The 20162-nt window shown below is 42.9% G+C and overlaps 1 protein-coding gene across 1 annotated transcript in view; it reads right to left on the bottom strand.

Annotated features, from left to right (window-relative positions):
* LOC141991342 (uncharacterized) overlaps nucleotides 1-20162 on the bottom strand; it is a 55868-nt gene that overhangs the window by 10301 nt on the left and 25405 nt on the right. The window contains 3 exon segments of the mRNA XM_074959642.1: nucleotides 189-294; nucleotides 296-333; nucleotides 2255-2369. Coding sequence (XP_074815743.1) covers nucleotides 189-294; nucleotides 296-333; nucleotides 2255-2369 — 259 coding nt within the window.

Here is a 20162-nt window from a genome sequence, read left to right as displayed (position 1 = left end):
ACAACATCCCAGCCAACCTGCACTCCCTCATCTGCCACACACAAACTTTAGGAGGCAGTGTCAACATGTTAGCCTACACGAGGATCCCACTGGTAATGAAAAGAGGCCAATTTTGCTGTTAGAAATTAATTATCCATGCATATGTGGCCAAACAAAAGTTAGTTCATTTTAAATCACTAAACCCATACCATATTTAGACTCTTTTCATTAAAACCCCCGAAGACAGAAAAGACCAAGGAACAAAGCTTCTGAAATACTCTGTAGTGGCACACCTGAACAGTAAATTTGCTCAATCTCTCTCTTCACAGACAACTCTTTCTTGCTGAGAATAGTCTGTAAAAACGCAAAGACATTACTCACTGTGATGAAGTGGAGGGTTTTCATGGTTTTTTCCCAACGGTTTACATGCAGTTGAGGTGGGATGCAGTTTCCCTGGTTGTTACTGGTTTAACGAGGTGATGGGAGAGGGAGTTTGTCACAGAGGACCTGCAACGGAACTTGGGACCCCGACCAATGGCCTGGAGAATGGATACCCCAGCGACTGGTGACTGGGAGGCCCAGCTTGGGAGTCGCAACCAGCTCTGGCCAGTGGGAGGACAATGTTGCTGCAAAGAGTTGACCCCAGTGACCTGACCAGCCGGTTCCAGCCAGAGGGGACAGAGGACAGCAGAGAGGAGGAGGCCCAGGCGACTTTGTTTACCTGGACAGAGGCGAGGCTTGGGGGAGGTGATATCAGATGCCGAGCTGGGAAGCAGGGGGACTCGGGTCTGGAGAGAGGGAGCAGGTAGAGCCCACCTGGATGCAGGGGAGACTTAGATGTGCTGTGCTGAGGGACGCAGTGAGTCTGTGACACTCACTATGGTTTATATACTCATAGTACTCACCATAGCAGGGAGTGAGAGTGCTCAGTGGTGTGGAGGAGCATGGCTTCATGTGCAGGAAAGCACAATGCTACAGATTCCAGGACTGTAGATTTTCCCCTTAGCTCCTTCCTCCCTGGCAGTGTTCTAATAAAATACTCTGCAAAGAGTTGCAGCAGTAGGGGACTGATAAAAGCCATGGAGTGGGAGGTATCAGTGATGGACAGAAATAAACAATTTAATTTCTTTTATACACGGAGCACAGAGATCCTTAAATCTCCTTTTGAGTCACAATTTTAGTTCATTCATTTTAAAATAGTCCAGGAGACTTCTCCTCCCTCAAGACTCTTCTGAACAATGAAGTTATTCTACGAAGCCTCTAAGACCAACCCACCCTGACACATGACAATGAAAGTGTTGCATTCTTCTCACACTGAATAAGGAACTTTCTTAGAAATAAGGAAAATGGTATAATTCCTAAATTTTCTCTCTCCTGCTCTATATCCTTCATCGTAGAACCTCTGCTAAAACCTTTCCAAGCCCCCTCCTGCCCTGTTTCCTGTTACAGATTTAAAGAAACAGTACACATCTTCACACAACCTATGATGAGTAAAATACAAAACAAAACAAAAAAGTGCAAGATCTGCCCAAAAATGATTGAAGAATAAATCATGCAAGCTACAGAGAGCAAAAGATCTTCAGGTCTGGGAAAGGTAATCTGACCTGACCTGAAGAAGAGCTCTGTGTAGCTCAAAAACTGGTCTCTTCAGTTGCACTTCAATGCACTTTCAACACAGCAGCCTTAATAATCAATTATAAAGAGAGAGATGAAGATATTCATTCTCTACCCTAAACAAAGATTATGGAAACTCAACGGTCATGACCTTGAATAAGTTATCATATTTTCATATTTGTTCTTGACTGAAAATGTGAGCATCATACATCCCCCGGGAAATTAAGAACCTTTCAGGGAGTTCTCATATTACTAGATCCTTAAGTGCTAACTTCGTGTCACTAGCAATTAAAGCTTTACCAGCTAAAGTGCACACAAGCACAGTGCTTCCCCGCTTTCAGATCTTACCATGCCTTACCCATTGGTTGTGATGCCTACAGAAAATTGCCATCTGCAAGGCAGATAGCTAGTTGATATCACTGTTATTTATTAGTGCTAGTGCATCTAATTACATCTATGAATGGTACACACAAGTAGGATAGCTAAAACATATTGTTGTTGTCACCCAGTCCTCTTTCCCTCATCACTTGTTTATTTCACCCTCCTGTTACATCTTATCTTTTAAGTTATAAGCTTTTGGGGAAGGAACTGTCACTTACTATATACAGCAGATAATATAGGAAGGCTCTAATTCTGATGATAACAATTTGATTTCTCTTACCGTACCCAAGATGGTACCCTGAGAATAGCCAACGTAATACAGTTTCTCTTGCCCAGTTTTCTGCAGAATAAAGTTTATTATGGCAGGAAGGTCATGTGTGGCCATTTTGTGAAAACTGCAACATAAAACGAAATTGGGTACATTAAGAAATTATAATTACTGCCCGTGGGTGCAGAATGCAGCATTTTTGAATCACAGACACAGCAAATCTCACTGATCATTTCAGCCACCATGGGATTTAAATCTTTGTCTCTTTATGTAGTAAAGATACCTTTTCATTTTTACTTTTAAAACTTTGACATATTTGGGCTGGTCTTCGTTAGGAAAATATGGTGTGATCTTAGCATGTGTTAAAATCATACTGAAGACAAGGCAGTTGTAGTTTTAACCTGTGTCATCAAGTCAAGGTAAGCCCTAGGCTTGAGTAATGCTTGGACATAAGGAGAGCTGGTTGGAGAGGGGTATGATGTTCACTGGATTTAACAATTGGTTGGGGTGTTGCATATGCTGTTTACAATGGCATTCTAGCAAGATTAGATTATTTTTGGAATTGGTTTGGGGTAGGATCCATAAAGGGACTTAACCATTACATTGCTCAGCATCACACCATCTAACTTTTAGGCACCTAGAAAAACACTGCAATCCACAAAGTCAAGTTAGTTACCTAGGCTCTCTATACAATGAATGGTGAGAGATATCTAAGAATGCAATCCACAACAACCAGCACGGTAGGTGGGGGGCCTGCCTAAGGTAGATAATGGGAGACACCAATGACAGGAATGTGTGCTAAGCTTGGCTCCTTTCTTGGAGATAAGTGTGTAAGTCCAGGATGCAGAGAAGTGCCCTTCTCTGCTTAGTGAGCCACAAACTTTAATTCACTGCCTGGAGTCAGACAGAACCCAAGGCATTTCTTGAGGGAATGAAAAAGGATTCCTGCCTCACACCACAAAAAACAGCCAGAAGAAAAGGTGATGGTGGTGCCCACATTCTAACTTTTAGCCTAGTGGTTAGAACCTGGGATATGGGAGAACCAGGTTCAATTCCTCCCTCACTGCCAAAAAATTTGAAGAGGCGACTCCCACCTCCCAGGAGGGCTCTCTAAATCCCACTGAGATTTGGGATATTCTGACATGGGGCCTCAGTCTCTGCTGTTGAAGCTGTTCCACTGTGGATAAATAATGAAAGAGTGACTGGAGCAGAGAACTAGACTCAAGTTCTCTTGCCTCCCAGGTGGTGCCCTAATCCCAAACAATGTACCCCAAAAAGCTAGGAGGATCATAGCCATCACTCCCAAGAGGAAACGAAGGATGGTGGTTGTCAGTGACTCCCTTCTGAGGGAGACAGAGGCATCCATCTTCTGTTCTGACCTGGCATACCAGGAGGTGTGCTGCCTCACATGGGCCTATATCCAAAACATTACAGAAGGATTGTGGAGGATCATCAGGCCCTCTGACTACTACCCCATGCTGATCATTCATGTGGGCACTAATGATACTGCAAGGTATGACCCCGAGCGGATCAGCAGTGACTACAGGGCTCTGGGAGTGAGCGTAAAGGAGCTGAGGGCACAGATAGCGTTCTCATCAATCCTTCCAGTCAAGGGTTGGGGCCCAGAAAGACACAGACACATCCTGGAGGTGAAAAACATGGCTGTGCACATGGTGACACCAGAAGGGCTTCAGCTTCCTCAGACATGGGATGCTGTCCGAGAAGAGGGACTGCTGAGAAGAGATGGGATCCACCTATCACGGGAGGGGGAAGAGTATCTTTGGATACAGCTGGCTAACCTACGGAGGTGGGTTTTAAACTAGGTTCAACAGGGGCAGGAGACAAACACCCATAGGTAAGTCCAAAACACGGAGACCTGGGTGAAAGGTAGGAATCTGTTGGGAGGAAGGTGTGACACTGCACCACGTATTCTTCAGTGATATTATTATGACAATCAATGTAGTTTATGCATGATAAGTCATGTGAGGTGCCACTGGAAAGGTTATTTACTGAATATGATTATCCTATTTGTATGTATGTATCATTTTTGTATCTGAAGTTAGGAATATTGACTATATATTTGTATTACAAATGTGTTTACACCTGGGGAACGCCCACTAGGCAAAAGGCTCTCGGTCTAGATGGTTGGCTGGGAAGGGCCCATTCAAGTTAATGAACCACTAGGGAGAGCAATGGGCCTTAGAAGAAGCTTATTTCCCACGTGGGTGCTTTCCTGAGGATGCCTCAAATAGCCTCTGACTCATGACTGCTGTGACACTACAGGGACATGTCATCAGGTCACCTGGTGCTGGACTCCATTTTGGGATAACAGTGTTTTTCCACTCACTGGCGTGGGAACCATGCTTTGAAACAAAGGATTCTGGCCATATGCAAAGGCTATTTAAGGCAGGGGAGTGACATTGTGGTTCTTCACTGACTCCCCACACAAAGAGACTCCTGGAAACACCTGAGAAACAAAGAATGAACTGGGGAAGTGCTGGACCCAGGCTAAAGGGATGTTTAGCCTGTGAATGGAACACCTGGGGTTTCTAAATCAGTGCAGCTTGCCCCTTAAGAATCTGCAGCCTGCCTGTATCATCACTTAGGGTGAGGATCTGCTATTTATATCTAATGTCTTTAGTATATTAAGCTTACTTTGTGTGTTTTGTTTATTTGCTAGGTAATCTGCTTTGATCTGTTTGCTATCCCTTATAATCACTTAAAATAGATCTTTTGTAGTTAATAAACTTGTTTTTGCTTTATCTAAAACCAGTGTGTGTGGGAGGGAGGGGGCAAATTTCATGAGTTTATGCTGTACAGTTCCCTGTGCAGCGCAAGACAGTATAATTTTGGGCTTACACTCCCGAGGGGGGTGTATGCCTGAGTAGCTGGGAAGTTCCTTAGCTGAGCCTTCCCATGCAGAACTGATCACAGCATCTGCATGCAACTGCAGCTGGGTGTGTCCCTACCTATGTGTGTGCTGGTGAAAGTGCAGGCTGGACACAGCAGTACAGTTTAAAGGGAGCCCAGGATGGTGGGTCAGGGAGGCTCAGGGGTACCCCAGTTCCAGGTGGCACCCCGGGGGGAACGCATTACGGATAGAACATGAGCAATCACAGCAGGAACAAAGAAGAGTCAAGAGGGAATAGAGAGGGGAAACGTAATTAATGTCTTAGATATCTATACACTAATAGAAGTAGTATGGGAAAAAAACAGGAAGAACTAGAAATACTAGTGAATAATCACAATTACAATATAATTGACATCACAGAAACTTGGTGGGATAATTCACATGATTAGAATATTGGTATAGAAGGGCACAGCTTGTTCAGGAAGGTCAGGCAAGGGAAAAAAGAAGAGATGTTGCCTTGTACATTGGAGATGTGTACACCTGCACTGAAATTGAGTTAGAAGGGGAGGCAGACTGATGTCTTAGTAGAGGTCTACTGTAGACCACTTGTACAGGAAGAAGAGCTGGATGAGGCTTTTTTTAAACAACTAAAAAAAAAATCATACAAAACTCAGGACTTGGTGGTGATGGGGGACATCAACTACCCAGGCATTGGTTGGGAAAATAATACAGCAGGGCACAGATTATCCAACAAGTTCTTGGAATGCACTGAAAACCACTCTTTTATTACAGAAGGCAGAGAAAGCAACTAGGGGAGAGGCTGTTCTAGATTTGATTCTGACAAACAGGTTGAGAATTTGAAGATGGAAGGCAGTTTGGGTGAAAGTGATCATGATTTGATGAGTTCATGATTCCGAGGAATGGTAGGAAGGAAAACAGCAGAATAAAGACAATGAACTTTAAGAAGGCAGACTGTAGCAAACTCAGGGAATTGGGAGGCAAGATCCGGTGGGAAGCAAGTCTAAGGGGGGGGGAAAAAAAAGAGGTAGGAGTGTTGGCAGTTTTTTAAAAAGAAACATTATTAAGAGCACAAAAGCAAAATTATGCCAATGTGTACAAAAGATTGGAATAATAGATTATTAGGGTTGGAAGAGACCTCAGAAGGTCATCTAGTCCAATCCCCTGCTCAAAGCAGAACCAACACCAATTAAATCATCTCAGCCAAAGCTTTGTCAAGCCGGGCCTTAAAAACCTCTAAGGATGGAGATTCCACCACCTCCCTAGGTAACCCATTCCTGTGCTTCACCACCCTCCTAGTGAAATAGTATTTCCTAATATCCAACCTAGACCTCCCACACTGCAACTTGAGACCATTGCTTCCTGTTCTGTCATCTGCCACCACTGAGAACAGCCTATCTCCATCCTCTTTAGAACCCCCCTTCAGGTAGTTGAAGGCTGCTATCAAATCCCCCCTCACTCTTCTCTTCTGCAGACTAAATAACCCCAGTTCCCTCAGCCTCTCCTTGTAAGTCATGTGCCCCAGCCCCTTAATCATTTTCGTTGCCCTCCGCTGGACTACCTCCAATTTGTTCACATCCCTTCTATAGTGGGGGGACCAAAACTAGACGCAATACTCGAGCTGTGGCCTCACCAGTGCCGAACAGAGGGGAATAATCACTTTCTTTATCTGCTGGCAATGCTCCTACTAATGCAGCCCAACATGCTGTTAGCCTTCTTGACAACAAGGGGCACACTGCTGACTCATATCCAGCTTCACGTCCACTGTAATCCCAAGGTCCTTTTCTGCAGAACTGCTGCTTAGCCAGTCGGTCCCCAGCCTGTAGCGGTGCACGGGATTCTTCCTTCCTAAGTGCAGGACTCTGCACTTATTGTTGTTGAACCTCATCAGATTTCTTTTGGCCCAATCCTCCAATTTGTCTAGGTCACTCTGGATCCTAACCTTACCCTCCAACATATCTACCTCTCCCCACAGCTTAGCGTCATCTTGCTGAGGGTGCAATTAATCCCATCATCCAGATCATTGATAAAGATGTTGAACAAAACCGGCCCCAGGACCAGAAGCATGGTAAGAGACCACCTTGGCTTAACCAGGAGATCTTCAGTGACCTGAAACTCTAGGAGTCCTACAAAAAGTGGAAACTAGGTCAAATTATAAAGAATGAATAAAATAAAGCATAATAAGCACATAGGGACAAAATTAGAAAGACCAAGGCAAAAAATGATATTAAAACTAGCTAGGGACTTAAAAGGTAACAATAAAACATTTTACAAATACATGAGAAGCAAGAAGACGACCAAAGACAAAGTAGGCCCATTACTCAGAGAGGAGGGAAAGACAATAAGAGAAAACGCAGCAATGGCGGAAGTGTTAATGCCTTTTTTATTTCAGTTTTCACCAAAAAAAGTTAGCAGTGTTTGGACGACTAACATAGTGAACACCGGTGTAAATGGGACAGAATCTGAGGCTAAAATAGGAAAAGAACAAGTTAAGAATTTCTTAGACAAATTAGATGTCTTCAAGTTGGCAGGGCCTGATGAAATACATTCTGAGAATACTTCAGGAACTGGCTGAAGAGATCTTTAAACCATTAGCGATTATCTTTGAGAACTTATGGAGAACAGAAGACTGGAAAAGGGCAAACATAGTATATATCTATAAAAAGGACAACCCAGGGAATTATAGACCAGTCAGTTTAACTTCAGTATCAAGAAATGTAATGGAGCAAATAATCAATAATCAATTTGTAAGCACCTAGAAGATAAAAAGATGATGAGCACCAGTCAACATGGATTTGTCAAGAGCAAATCCTGTCAAACCAACCTAATATCTTTCTTTTACAGGGTAACAAACCTTGTGGATATGGGGAAGCAGTAGATGAAATAGGTCTTGACTGTAGTAACTTCTTTTTTGGAAAACTGTACTCGAAGAGTAGTTATCAATGGTTCACAGTGAAGCTGAAAGGGCATTGTGACACTACACCCCACATTCGTAATAGTAATTTTGTACAAGATGGGTCATGTAAGGCGTCATTGGAAAAGTTATGATTTGCTGAATATAATTATCCTATTTGTATGCATGTATCATTTTTGTATCTGAAGTTATAAATATTGACTATGGATCTGCATTTCACTGTGGGCTTACTCTGGAAAACACTCACAGCCAGCCTTTCAGGTACTACAATGAAGAAGCCAGATTGTTGATGAGCCAGTAGCACTAAAACAATGGGCTGTGGAACAGCTTAACCTTCCTGTGGACATTTCAGCTAGCCTGTAAGTAATGGCTGCTATGACTCTGCAAGGGCACGCGACCAGGCATGACTCTGGACTCCATTTTGGGACGTCAGTATTTTTCCACAAACTGGTCTGGGAAACAAGTTTGAAACAAAGGGCTCCCGCCCTGTGCAAAAGCTATATAAGGCAGGAAGTAATATCATCTGTTGTTCTTGATTCCCCCACAACTCGACACCAGAGAAGCTCCGAAAGAAAAAGACTTGGAACCGGGAAGGGGATCCCAAGCTGCAAAGCAAATGCAGCTTGTCCCTTAAGAATCTGCAAGCCTGCTTGTATCATCAGCCAGGGTGAGAATCTGCTAATTCATATCTTATCTTTCTACTATTTTAGGCTTAGTTTTCGGTTTTGTTTATTTACTAGGTAAATTGCTTTGATCTGTCTGCTATCACTTAAAATCTATCTTTTTGTAGTTAATAAACTTATTTAATATTTTAACCTAAATCAGTGTGCCTTTAAGTGAAGTATCTGGGGAAAAAATCTCAGCTTGGTTACCACAAGTGTTCATATTCCTTTCCACATAGAGGGAGGGGCAGACATATTAATAAGCTTACACTGTACAAATCCCTGTGCAGTGCAAGATGATATCATTTTGGGTTTATACCCCGGGGGGGGGGGTGCCTGGGAGCTGGGAAACTGGCTGCGGTCAGCTGTTTGTACTTGGGTGGCTTAGGTAAAGCACTCTCAGGTAGCTCAGGTTGGGTGTGTAGCACCATCTGCTGTCGTGGGAAGTGAGCTGTAGCTCACGAAAGCTTGTGCTCAAATAAATCTGTTAGTCTCTAAGGTGCCACAAGTACTCCTTTTCTTTTAACAGGGCCTCGGCAAGTCTGGCTGTGTCTCCAACCAAGGAAGCAGTGTGAGCAGGGCCAGTCCAACTGAGTGGTTAGAGAGGCGCAGCGGTTTCTCACAGCTCCCAGACTGCACCCCAGGGGTGACAACCCATCACAGACATATCAAGTGAGGTCCTGCAGGGATCTGTCCTAGGTCCAGTTCTATTCAATATGTGCAGAAATTATTTGGATAACGGGCATCGAGAGTGCACTTATAAAGTTTGTGGAGGATATCAAGCAGGGAGAGGTTGCAAGCACTTTGGAGGACAGGAGTAGAATTCAAAATGATCTTGACAAACTGGAGAAATGGTCTAAAATAGGATGAAATTAAATAAAGACTAAGGCAAAGTACTACACTTTGGAAGGAATACTCAATTGCACAAAAGCAAAATGAGAAATGACTGCCTAGGAAGGAGTGCAGCAGAAAAGGATCTGGGAGTGATTGTGGATCACAAACTAAATAAGAGTCAACAATGTAATTCTGTTGCAAAAAGAGCAAACACCATTCTGGGATGTATTAGCAGGAGTGTTGTAAACAATACATGAGAAATAATTCTTCCATTCTGCTTGGCACTGATAAGGCATTAACTGGAGTATTGTGTCCAGTTCTGGGCAACAAAAATTATTTAAGGACAAGAAAACATGACCTAGGACAGGATGGGAAACCTTTTTCTATCAAGGGCCATTGACCCACAGGAAAAAGAAAAATCAATCATGTGCCACACACAGCTTCGAAGAGGGGGGGCGGCACCGAGGCTCGGGGCTTCCTGTCCACGGTGGGGCGAGCCAGCGCTCACGGATCCAGCCCCTCAGGGGCTGAGGTGTGGGGCTTCTGGCCCGCGGCACCAAGACTGGCGATGGCCAGGTGAAATTAAGCAACGGGACGGATCCGGCCTGCAGGATCCCCATCCCTGACCTAGGAGAAAAGGTTGAAAAAACTGTGTTTGTTTAGTCTGGAGAAGAGAAGACTAAAGGGGGACAGGACAACAGTCTTCAAGTATGTAAAAGGTTGCTATAAAGAGAAGAGTGATAAATTGTTCTCCTTAACCACTGAGAACAGGACAAGAAGTAATGGACTTATATTGCAGCAAGGGAGATTTAAGTTAGACATTAGAAAATCTTCCTAATTGTAAGAGTAGTTAAGCACTGGAACATATTACCTGGGGAGATTGTGGAATCTCCGTCATTGGAGGCTTCTAAGAACAGGTTACACAAACATCTAACAGAGATGGTCCAGATAATACTTAGTCCTGCCTGAGTGCAGGGGACTGGACTAGATGACCTATCGAGGTCCCTTCCAGTCCTGCATTTCTGTGAGTCTAACTATTGGATTACAGAGTCATTCCCACTCTCTCCTTCTCTGATCTAATGACTGTTCCACTGTGGATAAATCGTTAAACAGTCACTGGGCCCAAAAGGGAGCGAAAATGGAAATTATTCTGTAAGTCAGTTGTTAGGGCACCCACCTGGGAGGTAGGAGACCCCAGTTCCAGTCTTCCTGCTACAATCATTCTTGCATTATTTATCCATAGTGGAACAGCTTAAACAAGAGAAACTGAGAGAGCTCCCACATCAGAATATCCCATAATTCAGGGGTTAGAGAACGCTCCCAGGAGGCTGGAGACCACTCTTCAAATCCTCTCTCCTCCTCTAGCAGTGAGGGAAAAGCTGAACCTGGGTCTCTCACAACCCAGCAGAGTGCTCTAACCCCTGGGCTAAAAGTTATGGCAGACAACAAAAACTCCTCCTCTTGCTGGATTTTGAATGGGACCCGATACGACAGGTGGCCTCCGAGCACCCCTGCAGGATTGGACCCTGCATGCAACTTTGGCAGCCATATGCCTGGTGTGCTGGTGAGGTGTTTCACTGGTTTATGAATCACTCTGGGGTGGGAAATAGGGTCTCTGGATGCCTAGAGGGAGGCTGCAGTGTGCATGGCCAGAGGCAGAAATTTAGGTGCAGAGGGATTTTTTTTACTCTGAAAACGGTACCAAGTGAGTCTAGGCTTCAATGGGAGTTTTGAGGATCACAGTGGAGCCAAAACTGGAACTTAGATGCCTACGTACTTTTGTGGATCCCACACTTGAACACCAGCAGATGTGAGCAGCAGAGTAAATGGTTAAATTTAATTAAGTCTGAGTGGTATAAGCATGTCAGCTGATATAAATTACTGACCTACTGGTAGAGACAGTCATCAGCCCATTACAATGCTTTTGTCGCTATGTTGTGTCATAAAGAGAGCAGTGCAAAGAAGCTGGAATGTACCAGTGAATCCGACCCATTTGTTTAAAAATATAAAAATCCCTAAAATATAAAATAAAATAGTAAGATTTTAAAAGTTTCTCTGCCGTTCAATTTAAGGTACCTGTTACCTGAAAATTCCTCCAGGTCCGCGCTAAGGTTGTAGTGTTTTCTTGCCCAGTAGTTCACTCTGTTATTTCCAATCCAAACATCATAGCCAGCATCTGCTAGTATGAAGCCCAGGCTGCTGTTGGCCATATTCGCAACCTAGGTGGTTCCCTCTAAAACTAAGCCATGCTGCAGAAGAACAGGCTGAAGACCTGAGAAAGAAAGCGAGGGATTATTTTACAAAAGTAGAATCTCTCTAATAGGATAATAAAATAACACTTGACTCCCTCTCCTTGGATTTCTTTCACAATGGCACATCTATTGGAGATATTTGCTACTAGCAGTCACATATTAGTTACATGCCATTGTAGGCACTGTCATCATACCACACTCTCCATAATCTTATAAAGCTGAGTCTTGAAGTAAATTAGGTTTTTTGTCCCCACTGCTCCCCTTGGAAGGCTGTTCCACAACTTCACTCGTCTGATGGTTAGAACCCTTCATCTAATTTCAAGCCTAAACTGATTGATGGCCAGTTTATATCCATTTGTTCTTGTATAATCGTTGGTGCTTAATTTAAATAGGTCTTCCCCCTCCTTGGTATTTATCCATCTAATGTATTTATAGAAAGCAACCATATAGAGTGACCAGATAGCAAGTGTGAAAAATCAGGACAACAGGTGGTGGGCAATAGGTGCCTGACAAAACCCTGAATAATGGGACTGTCCCTATAAAATGAAGTCATCTCCCCTCAGCCTTCTTTTGGTTAGGATAAACAAGCCAAGCTCTTGAGTCTCCTCTCATAAGATAGGTTTTCTATTCCTTGGATCATCCTAGTAGCCGTTCTCTGGACCTGTTTCAGTTTGAATTCATCTTCCCTAAACATGGGAGACCATAATTTCACACAATATTCCAGATGAAGTCTCACCAGTGCCTGTAAAATGGTACTAACACTTGCCTTTCTCCACTGGAAATACCTCACCTGATGTATCCTTGGACTGCATTAGCCTTTTTCACGCCCACATCACATTGGTAGCTCGTAGTCATCCTGTGATCAACCAATACACCCAGATCTTTCTCCTCCTCTATGGCTTCCAACTGATAAGTCCCCAGTTTATAGCAAAAATTCTTGTTGTTAATCTTGCCCTTTGTACTATTAAATTTCATCCCATTTCTATTACTCCAGTTTTCAAGATCCTCCAGATCTTGTATGATTTTCCAGTCCTCCTCTGTAGTGGCAATACCTCCCAACTTTGTGTCATCAGCAGATTTTATTAGCACACTCCCACTTTTTGTGCTAAGGCATTAAGAAAAATGTTAAATAAGATTGGTTCCAAGACTGATCCCTGAGGAACTCCACTAGTAACTTCCATCTAGCTTGACAGTTCACCTATGATTCACTGTATGATCAGTATGATCCATTGTACTCTCCCCTTTAACCAGTTCCTTACCCACCTTTCAGTTCTCATATTAATCTCTAATCTTCTCCACTTTAACTAATAATTTCCCATGTGGAAGTGTATCCAGGTAGATTAGATCTACTGCATTTACTTCCTCTAAAAAATCTGTTATCTTCTCAAAGAAGGAAGTCAGGTAGGTCTGGTGCAATCTACCTTTTGTAAAACCATGTTGTATTTTATCCCAGTTACCGTTTACTTCTATGTCCTTAACTACTTTCTCTTTCAAAATTTGTTCCAAGATTTTGCATACAATTGAGGTCAAACTAACAGGCCTATAGTTTCCCAGATCACTTTTTATTCTTTTCTTAAAAACAGGTACTCTATTAGCAATTCTACAATCATAGGATACATCCTCCGTGTTTACAGATTCATTAAAAATCCTTGCTATTGGTCTTTCACTTTCATGTGCCAGTTCCTGTAATATTCTTGGATGAAGATTATCTGGGCCCGCTGATTTAGTAAAATAGAGCCATACCTGAGTTCTTACAATTTCCTATGCCAAAGGGAATTCTGTTGATACTAAGATAATAGCCATCGTCTGTCATAATTTCATACTCCTCACTCAGATATCCTCTGTAGCGAATGATCTCACTCTGCAGGAAACAAAACAAAGGTGTTTTCTAGAATTGTTTGCACTCATTGCATCCGATGAAGTGAGCTGTAGCTCACGAAAGCTTATGCTCAAATAAACTGGTTAGTCTCTAAGGTGCCACAAGTACTCCTTTTCTTTTTGCGAATACAGACTAACACGGCTGTTACTCTGAAACCTGTCATTATTTCTGTTTAATTTTCATAAGCTTTTACAGTTTCCAGTTTTCAGATGAGCCAGTAAACAAATCGGTGTATATACAACCTGTCCCAAACAAGGAAGTATTGAACAGGACAGCTCATTTTTCACTACTTGTCTTCTTATACCATAAGAATATTTCCATTAAGATGGAATCAGGTTTTCTGGAAAGGTCTTGGCTAAAAAAATATGGAGGCAGAAGCTGATTTAAACAAATCTCTAAAGGATGAGAAGTGAAATGTAGAAGAAAATAAAGAGATTGGCTCTGGATTGTTGAATGCACTCCTCTTAGAAGAGGAAGTTAAAAGGAGTACACTATTGCCCCATTCTCAGGCAGAGTGCATCTGGGGAGTCTGGAGATATGCGGTCACTGGGTTTACCTGTTACTATTATATTTACTTTGTGAAGTTCAGCCTTGGAGATCATTGGGATAATTATTATTGTACTCTCATTTCTGTCTCCATTTCAAACCTCTTCCTTAGCCTCCTTAGAATGAGCAGGTAACTGGACAGAAAAGATGGCACCTGCTTCTGCCCACGAAGTGCCTCCAAACCCTGTGCAGCAAGGAGATAGCAAGGGCTGACCTTGCAAATCACTCCTTACAATCTTGTTTTTTAAAACTTCTCTTTCCTTTTCTTTGTTCTTTGCTGTATATCTGTGTCCCTCTACCATGTACATTACAGTTCTTTGTGAATATGGCATTGGATGTGATCCAGGTGCCAATATATTGTTTGTACCTTTAATTCATTTTAGTTCATTAATTTAAAATTTACAAGAGGTCATTTCATATGCACCCAGCCCATACTCTGGACTCTTTACATACATTGCATTTCAGAATGGTGAGATATTCCTGTATCATGTAATGGACTGCTCATAATTAAGCCTCCAAAAGAAACTAAGAAAGGTACTTGTGAGTTAGTCTTTTGCTGGTAAAGAACTAAAACAAACACATAAAACATGCTCAGAAAGAAAATTTGTAATTTATATTAAGCTGGGATCTAATGGAGCATTGTGAAATAATAAATAACCAATATACCATATATGTGAAACTAGGCTGGGTAACATATTCAGTTATTGCCTCACCTAGGAAACAGAATTTAGTAAACTTAAAAACTGTCTTGCTCTGGTTACTCAGCTCTTTCTTCAAGCCAAATATGTTCTCTTCATATTAGAACACATGTAACCATAAGGGATAACAATGTCTCAGGATAATCGTAGGGAAGGAACAGTGGGTTCACAGAAATGTGGCTTCCCCTCTGCTCTCACAGGGTAGTAATTACTTCTGGCCTACATCATGCTCTCTCTCCTGCACTGGCCAGTGAGTAGGGGGTGATGTTAAGGCTCCAGTCTTCTCCCCTGCTTGCTCCTGGAAGGGAGTAAGCAGGTGAACTCCTGTATACCTGGACACAAAATGTAGGTAGCCTGTGAAAGGGGGAGTCTTATGCCCTTTTAGTCCCCTGAACAGACATATAGACCAAGTTACAATCCAGCCTTTAATACTCCCATGAAAATATTACATTTCTTTTTAAATTGACAGCTATTACTTTGATTAAAAAACAACATAAAGGAACTATTCACTTTACGTGCCTCTTCCACCAGCAGGACTACACCGAAAACAAAAGGCTGCTCTCTCGAACAAAAACATAGCCAAGGTCTCACTTATTAGTCCAATATAGCCTTCAGCAAAGGAACACTCCAGGGGCTCATTTGAAGAAAGAAAAAAAAGTGTGAGAAAACAATTGCTAGGTTGGGGAAAGAACTTGGTTAAAAGGACACTCTGTTAATGAAGAAATTAGTTCGGATGTTATCAATTCATAATACACTTCCCTACTCCGAACCTTTTCTCCAGCAACAATATGCAACGCACAATATTCACGAATGCTTCAGGATTTGCATCCATTCTCCTGAACTCTCAATTCCGTGGGTCATACACGCTACCGTAATAAACAGCCACATCTTGGTTGTGTGTGAAACAATGCACCAATTAACAACATGGATATAAACACATCTTGGTTTTGAAAAACTGCAATACACAGATGCAAAAAAACAGTATTATAGTATTACTCAAAATAGGAAACAAATATTAGGGATAGTGTTTCAGTTGTTTGGCCTCATCCGTGTACAATGCCTTTCATTTAACACATCAAGATGATCACGATCAGATGAGTAACGGAATTACATAATTTTTAAATACTGAATCTTTCAGTTTGCCCAAGTTGTCCATTTTCCCAGACAGATCTTTCCTTTCTGTGGGAAAACTAATAGACAAAGCAGGAAACGCCACTTAGTTCCACCCACACAGAGTTTCCATCAGATTGGGGAGGAGAATTTACTCACACGTGTGCAGACTAGTTTTAACAGACTATTTATTTGAACTGAGTTTCAGGCAACATCAACCCTAATTCTCATCAGCCTAACTTTTGTTCACATCACAAGTTGAATACGGTGGGTTCCAGTTTTCTGTTTATAATTTGGTTGGGACTATGGTTACTCATGAAAGTGGGTGTTTATTACTATGGCATAGGACCCAGCCAGTGAATGCAGAAACATTTAAGCTACTTTTAGAAAATTAAACCAAAACATAACTACTATTCCAGTCATAAGATGCTACTGCATAGTGCTTGGTCAGTGTGCCAGAAACATATGCTTTATGGCATGTTCCCTTGGCAAATTTCAATTTCTGAAATTTCATTGGTTTGGCACAATCCTGTAAAATTAAAGTTTAGCAGAAGTAATCACAACCATAAGTTAATCATTTTAAATTCACTGCTTATACTCATTTATTCAGGTGTACAAAATTATGTTAAAGTTAGGAAATGTCAGTTTCCAGTATAACATCAATTCATCCCCCCATGTGTCCATACACAAACAAGAAGAGAAATGGCCATTTTTAACAGTTTATATCTCGGCAAAAGATAAATTGAATTTCATGGGACAGAGGAAAGGCACTTCTATAGTCTGAGGGCATTCCCCCTGCTGAATTCCTCCTGTGCATTTGAACTGATTTGTGGTTATACTTCTGTTATAAACCTAAGATTGTGTCAACCACATTAAATATAAAACATTGTAATTGCAAAGGGAACATAATAAATCCTCTATTATCTGGCACCCCTGTTCTCAGGAGACTCATGAAATATCCTCTGGATGGAACTCAAAGTACCATGCATATCCTAATGTTCAGTTGAATAAATCTTCTGAAAACCACTGCTGGAGCATACACCTTCTGAGAGCCACAAAGGAGTTAAATCTATTAGGTACTTATTGCACTATCATGTTTTCTAATCTTTATGTCATTTTTCCATTAAGTAAAGATAGATGCACCCTCAGCAGACTTCCCCATCCCCCAGTTCTCTCCTTCCTCATTAAAAACAATACAGACCTCCTCGTTCCTTCAGCAGGAATCTGACAGGCAGCAACAACATCTCTATCTATAGAACTGTCAAAATGCTCTACAGATTTGTTCTGATACAATAACCAAGTCATTCAGAGATAATTTATTAATCAGTCTATCTCCAGAAAGGTAACCAAAAAGCAGTTTTGATTCAGGGAAAAAGAAGAGATTACCAGCGTTCACTTGCTGTACCAGACGGGAATCAGATGCCTTAATGGTTGCACTGTTGATGGCTGTAATTTAAATGAAGCAGGAGAGAGAAAAGAGAATAAATCCCAGAGAACTTTTCTCCCCAGCTTGTTATTACATCAGTATGTTATTATTAAAGGGTGTGCACAACAGCATCTCTGTTGCCTCCCTTTATTATTAATATTAATAAGCATAATTTTGCAGGCTGTTATCTGCTTTCTAAGGAAAGACTCAAACCTTGCAGTTAAAAGACTGATTTATGGTTAGGAATTTCAGCTATGAATACATTTACCTATACATTGTCACAGCTACTGTCTCTGTCCGTAATGCACAACTGTTTATTCTCAATTCAACCTCGCAAAACTTAGGCCAACACAGCAAGATCGCGCTCCATAGTCCCAAAGGTCATGGTTTGCTATCTTTGGGGCCCAGTCAGATGCCCAATCTTCCGGGTCAAACTGCTGCCGTATCACATGCTGCTTCTTTTTGGAGCAGCTGTGAAATTTGCTAATACGGCTTATGCTCGCAGCACCCTGAGCCATCCAGAGGTGCACAGACAGGATACCAGCAGACAGGATAATGCAGGAATCTGCTTTTTGGCCATCCCTGTTCCACTCCGACAGTGGGCTCCAGACTGGTGGGATTTTTTCCAAAACTGCAATTCTGTATTTTAGTAGCCAATGAAACGACTATTAGGTTTTTTTTTTTTTTTTTTTCCAAAAATGATCTCATCCATACTGAAAAGGAAAAAAGTGTCAGGAAAAAACTGGAAACAGGAAAAACCTGTTTAAATATGACTGTTGCTACTGCGATTTCAGGACTAGAGGGAGTGCGCCTATGGTGCTTTCTTCTCTTTCTTTATGCTCCCACCCCCTCAGGAGCATAGGGCATCTGTCAGTTTCTGCCTTTTTTTTTTTCCTAACACCTTTTTCCTGTCTCTGTCACAGATTGACAGGTCTGGTCTGCTCCTTCAATGTGGCATAGAGAAGAGACCCAATGTCATCGCGTGACAGCCCTCCTGGAGCAGGACAACCCTGCAGTGAGCTCTGCATCTATCATTAAGTGGTTAATCAAACAAACTTAGAATTCAGCTGTCTGCACCTTTAACCTAGTAAAGGAACACAAAAGGTGAGGTACATTCCAAAAGGCCATGCCCTGGCCCTGAGGGGTCTGGAACTGAGGCACTCCTCTCCATCCTGTCCCAGCCATTCCACTGAGATGGTGCAGGCAAGCCCTCTTAACTTGCCAGCTAGCTCCTGGGCCTGCAAGGAAGTCTTGTTGGTACACTGGGAAGAGTGGGATTTTTGCTAGGCAGGGGATGTTTCAGGGCACCGATTAGCATAAAAAGACTTGCTTTCTCCACTGAAGTTTCTCCACTGAAGGAAGAAAGATCATATGTCTAAATCAAAAGATGCCAGGCAAAACATTTTGAAGACTCACTGTGGGCATGTGTGGCTCTCCCTCGCTGTCAGTCTCTGAGGAAGGCCATGCCCCTTTGCTGACACACTCCTGAAACCACAGTCTAATAAAGGGGGAAATACAAGTCTCTGACTCCAGCCTTTAGGCAAGGTAGCGCTGGGAATAGTTCAGGGGCCCAGGCTCTCAGCCAGGACGGGGCACCGAAAACAGGGTCTAAGGTGCCAGCAGGGTTTAGGCACCCAGCAAACTGTTTAGGGGGCCAGCAGGGGCGACCAACACCACAGTCTGTTGTCCTGGCTCTGGTGGGTGACACACAAATGCAGGCCTCTTGGGCCTAAGAAGGAGGAGTACTGCCACCCCAGGGGTGGGGGTAGGGGGATGCAGGCCCACCCAACTCTACTGCATCCCAGCCCAGGGCCCTAACAGCAGTCTGCCACTGGGTCAGCAGGGAATCCCACCACAACACGCTGAGCATGGTTCAGATGCCCCTGCAGCCAGACTACAGTTGGCTATCCCCAGGCTCCTTCCTCCCCTTCCCTCCAGGTGTACCTGAACCCCAGGGTCATCCTCCGTTTCCTCGGGGTATATTGCCAGTGGCAATCCCAGCAGCTTCTCAGCGTCAGGCATGTCTGGCAATCCTGGTCCCTGGGAGGTGTCCTCGGGGCAGCAGAAGTCTTCCACGGGTTCCGGCTCCAGCAGTAGGCTGGAAGCATCTGCCTTCCTTGGCAGCTCCTGCTCAATTGAGCTGCAGGGCCCGCCTCTTATACTTCCTGTTCCTGCTCTGCCCTTCCGCTTCTGGCATGGTGGCCTAGGTCTTCTGGGTTCTGCCCACCAGGGGGCACCTGGCACTCCCTTGCTGTCAGTCTCTGGGGGAAACCACGCCCCTCTGCTACACAGCAATAGATTTCTCCAGCTTCTACGGCCTCTTGTTCCTACAACCCTGACCCGCAGCTGGGTTCTGTCCCTTGCATACATCAAGCCAAACAGTTGTTCCTAGGCTGAACTTTAAATAATTGAATATAATCATGTAATTTAACTATTCAGAAAAATTACCCATCAAATTTGACAAGAAGTTAGGAATAATTAATATATTTGCAGAAATCAGGGAGAGCCGATGAATGATTCAGTTACTTGTATACAGTCTCAGGGTTCCAAATCCTCTGTCTGCTCTGTAGAAGCGCTCCATCCCCATCAATGCAACATGTCTCTTTTCACGGGAATGCAGAAGGATGTTCATAGGCAAATGTTTTCTGATCATTCAATAACAGGCTGAGCAATAATCAGCAAACATTTGTAAAGATAAAAATCACTGCTTTGGGTCAGACCAAAGGACTT

This window comes from Natator depressus, chromosome 7 (assembly GCF_965152275.1).
Source record: "Natator depressus isolate rNatDep1 chromosome 7, rNatDep2.hap1, whole genome shotgun sequence".
Classification (NCBI taxonomy): Eukaryota; Metazoa; Chordata; order Testudines; family Cheloniidae; genus Natator; species Natator depressus.
This window is presented reverse-complemented; position numbering and strand designations above follow the sequence as displayed.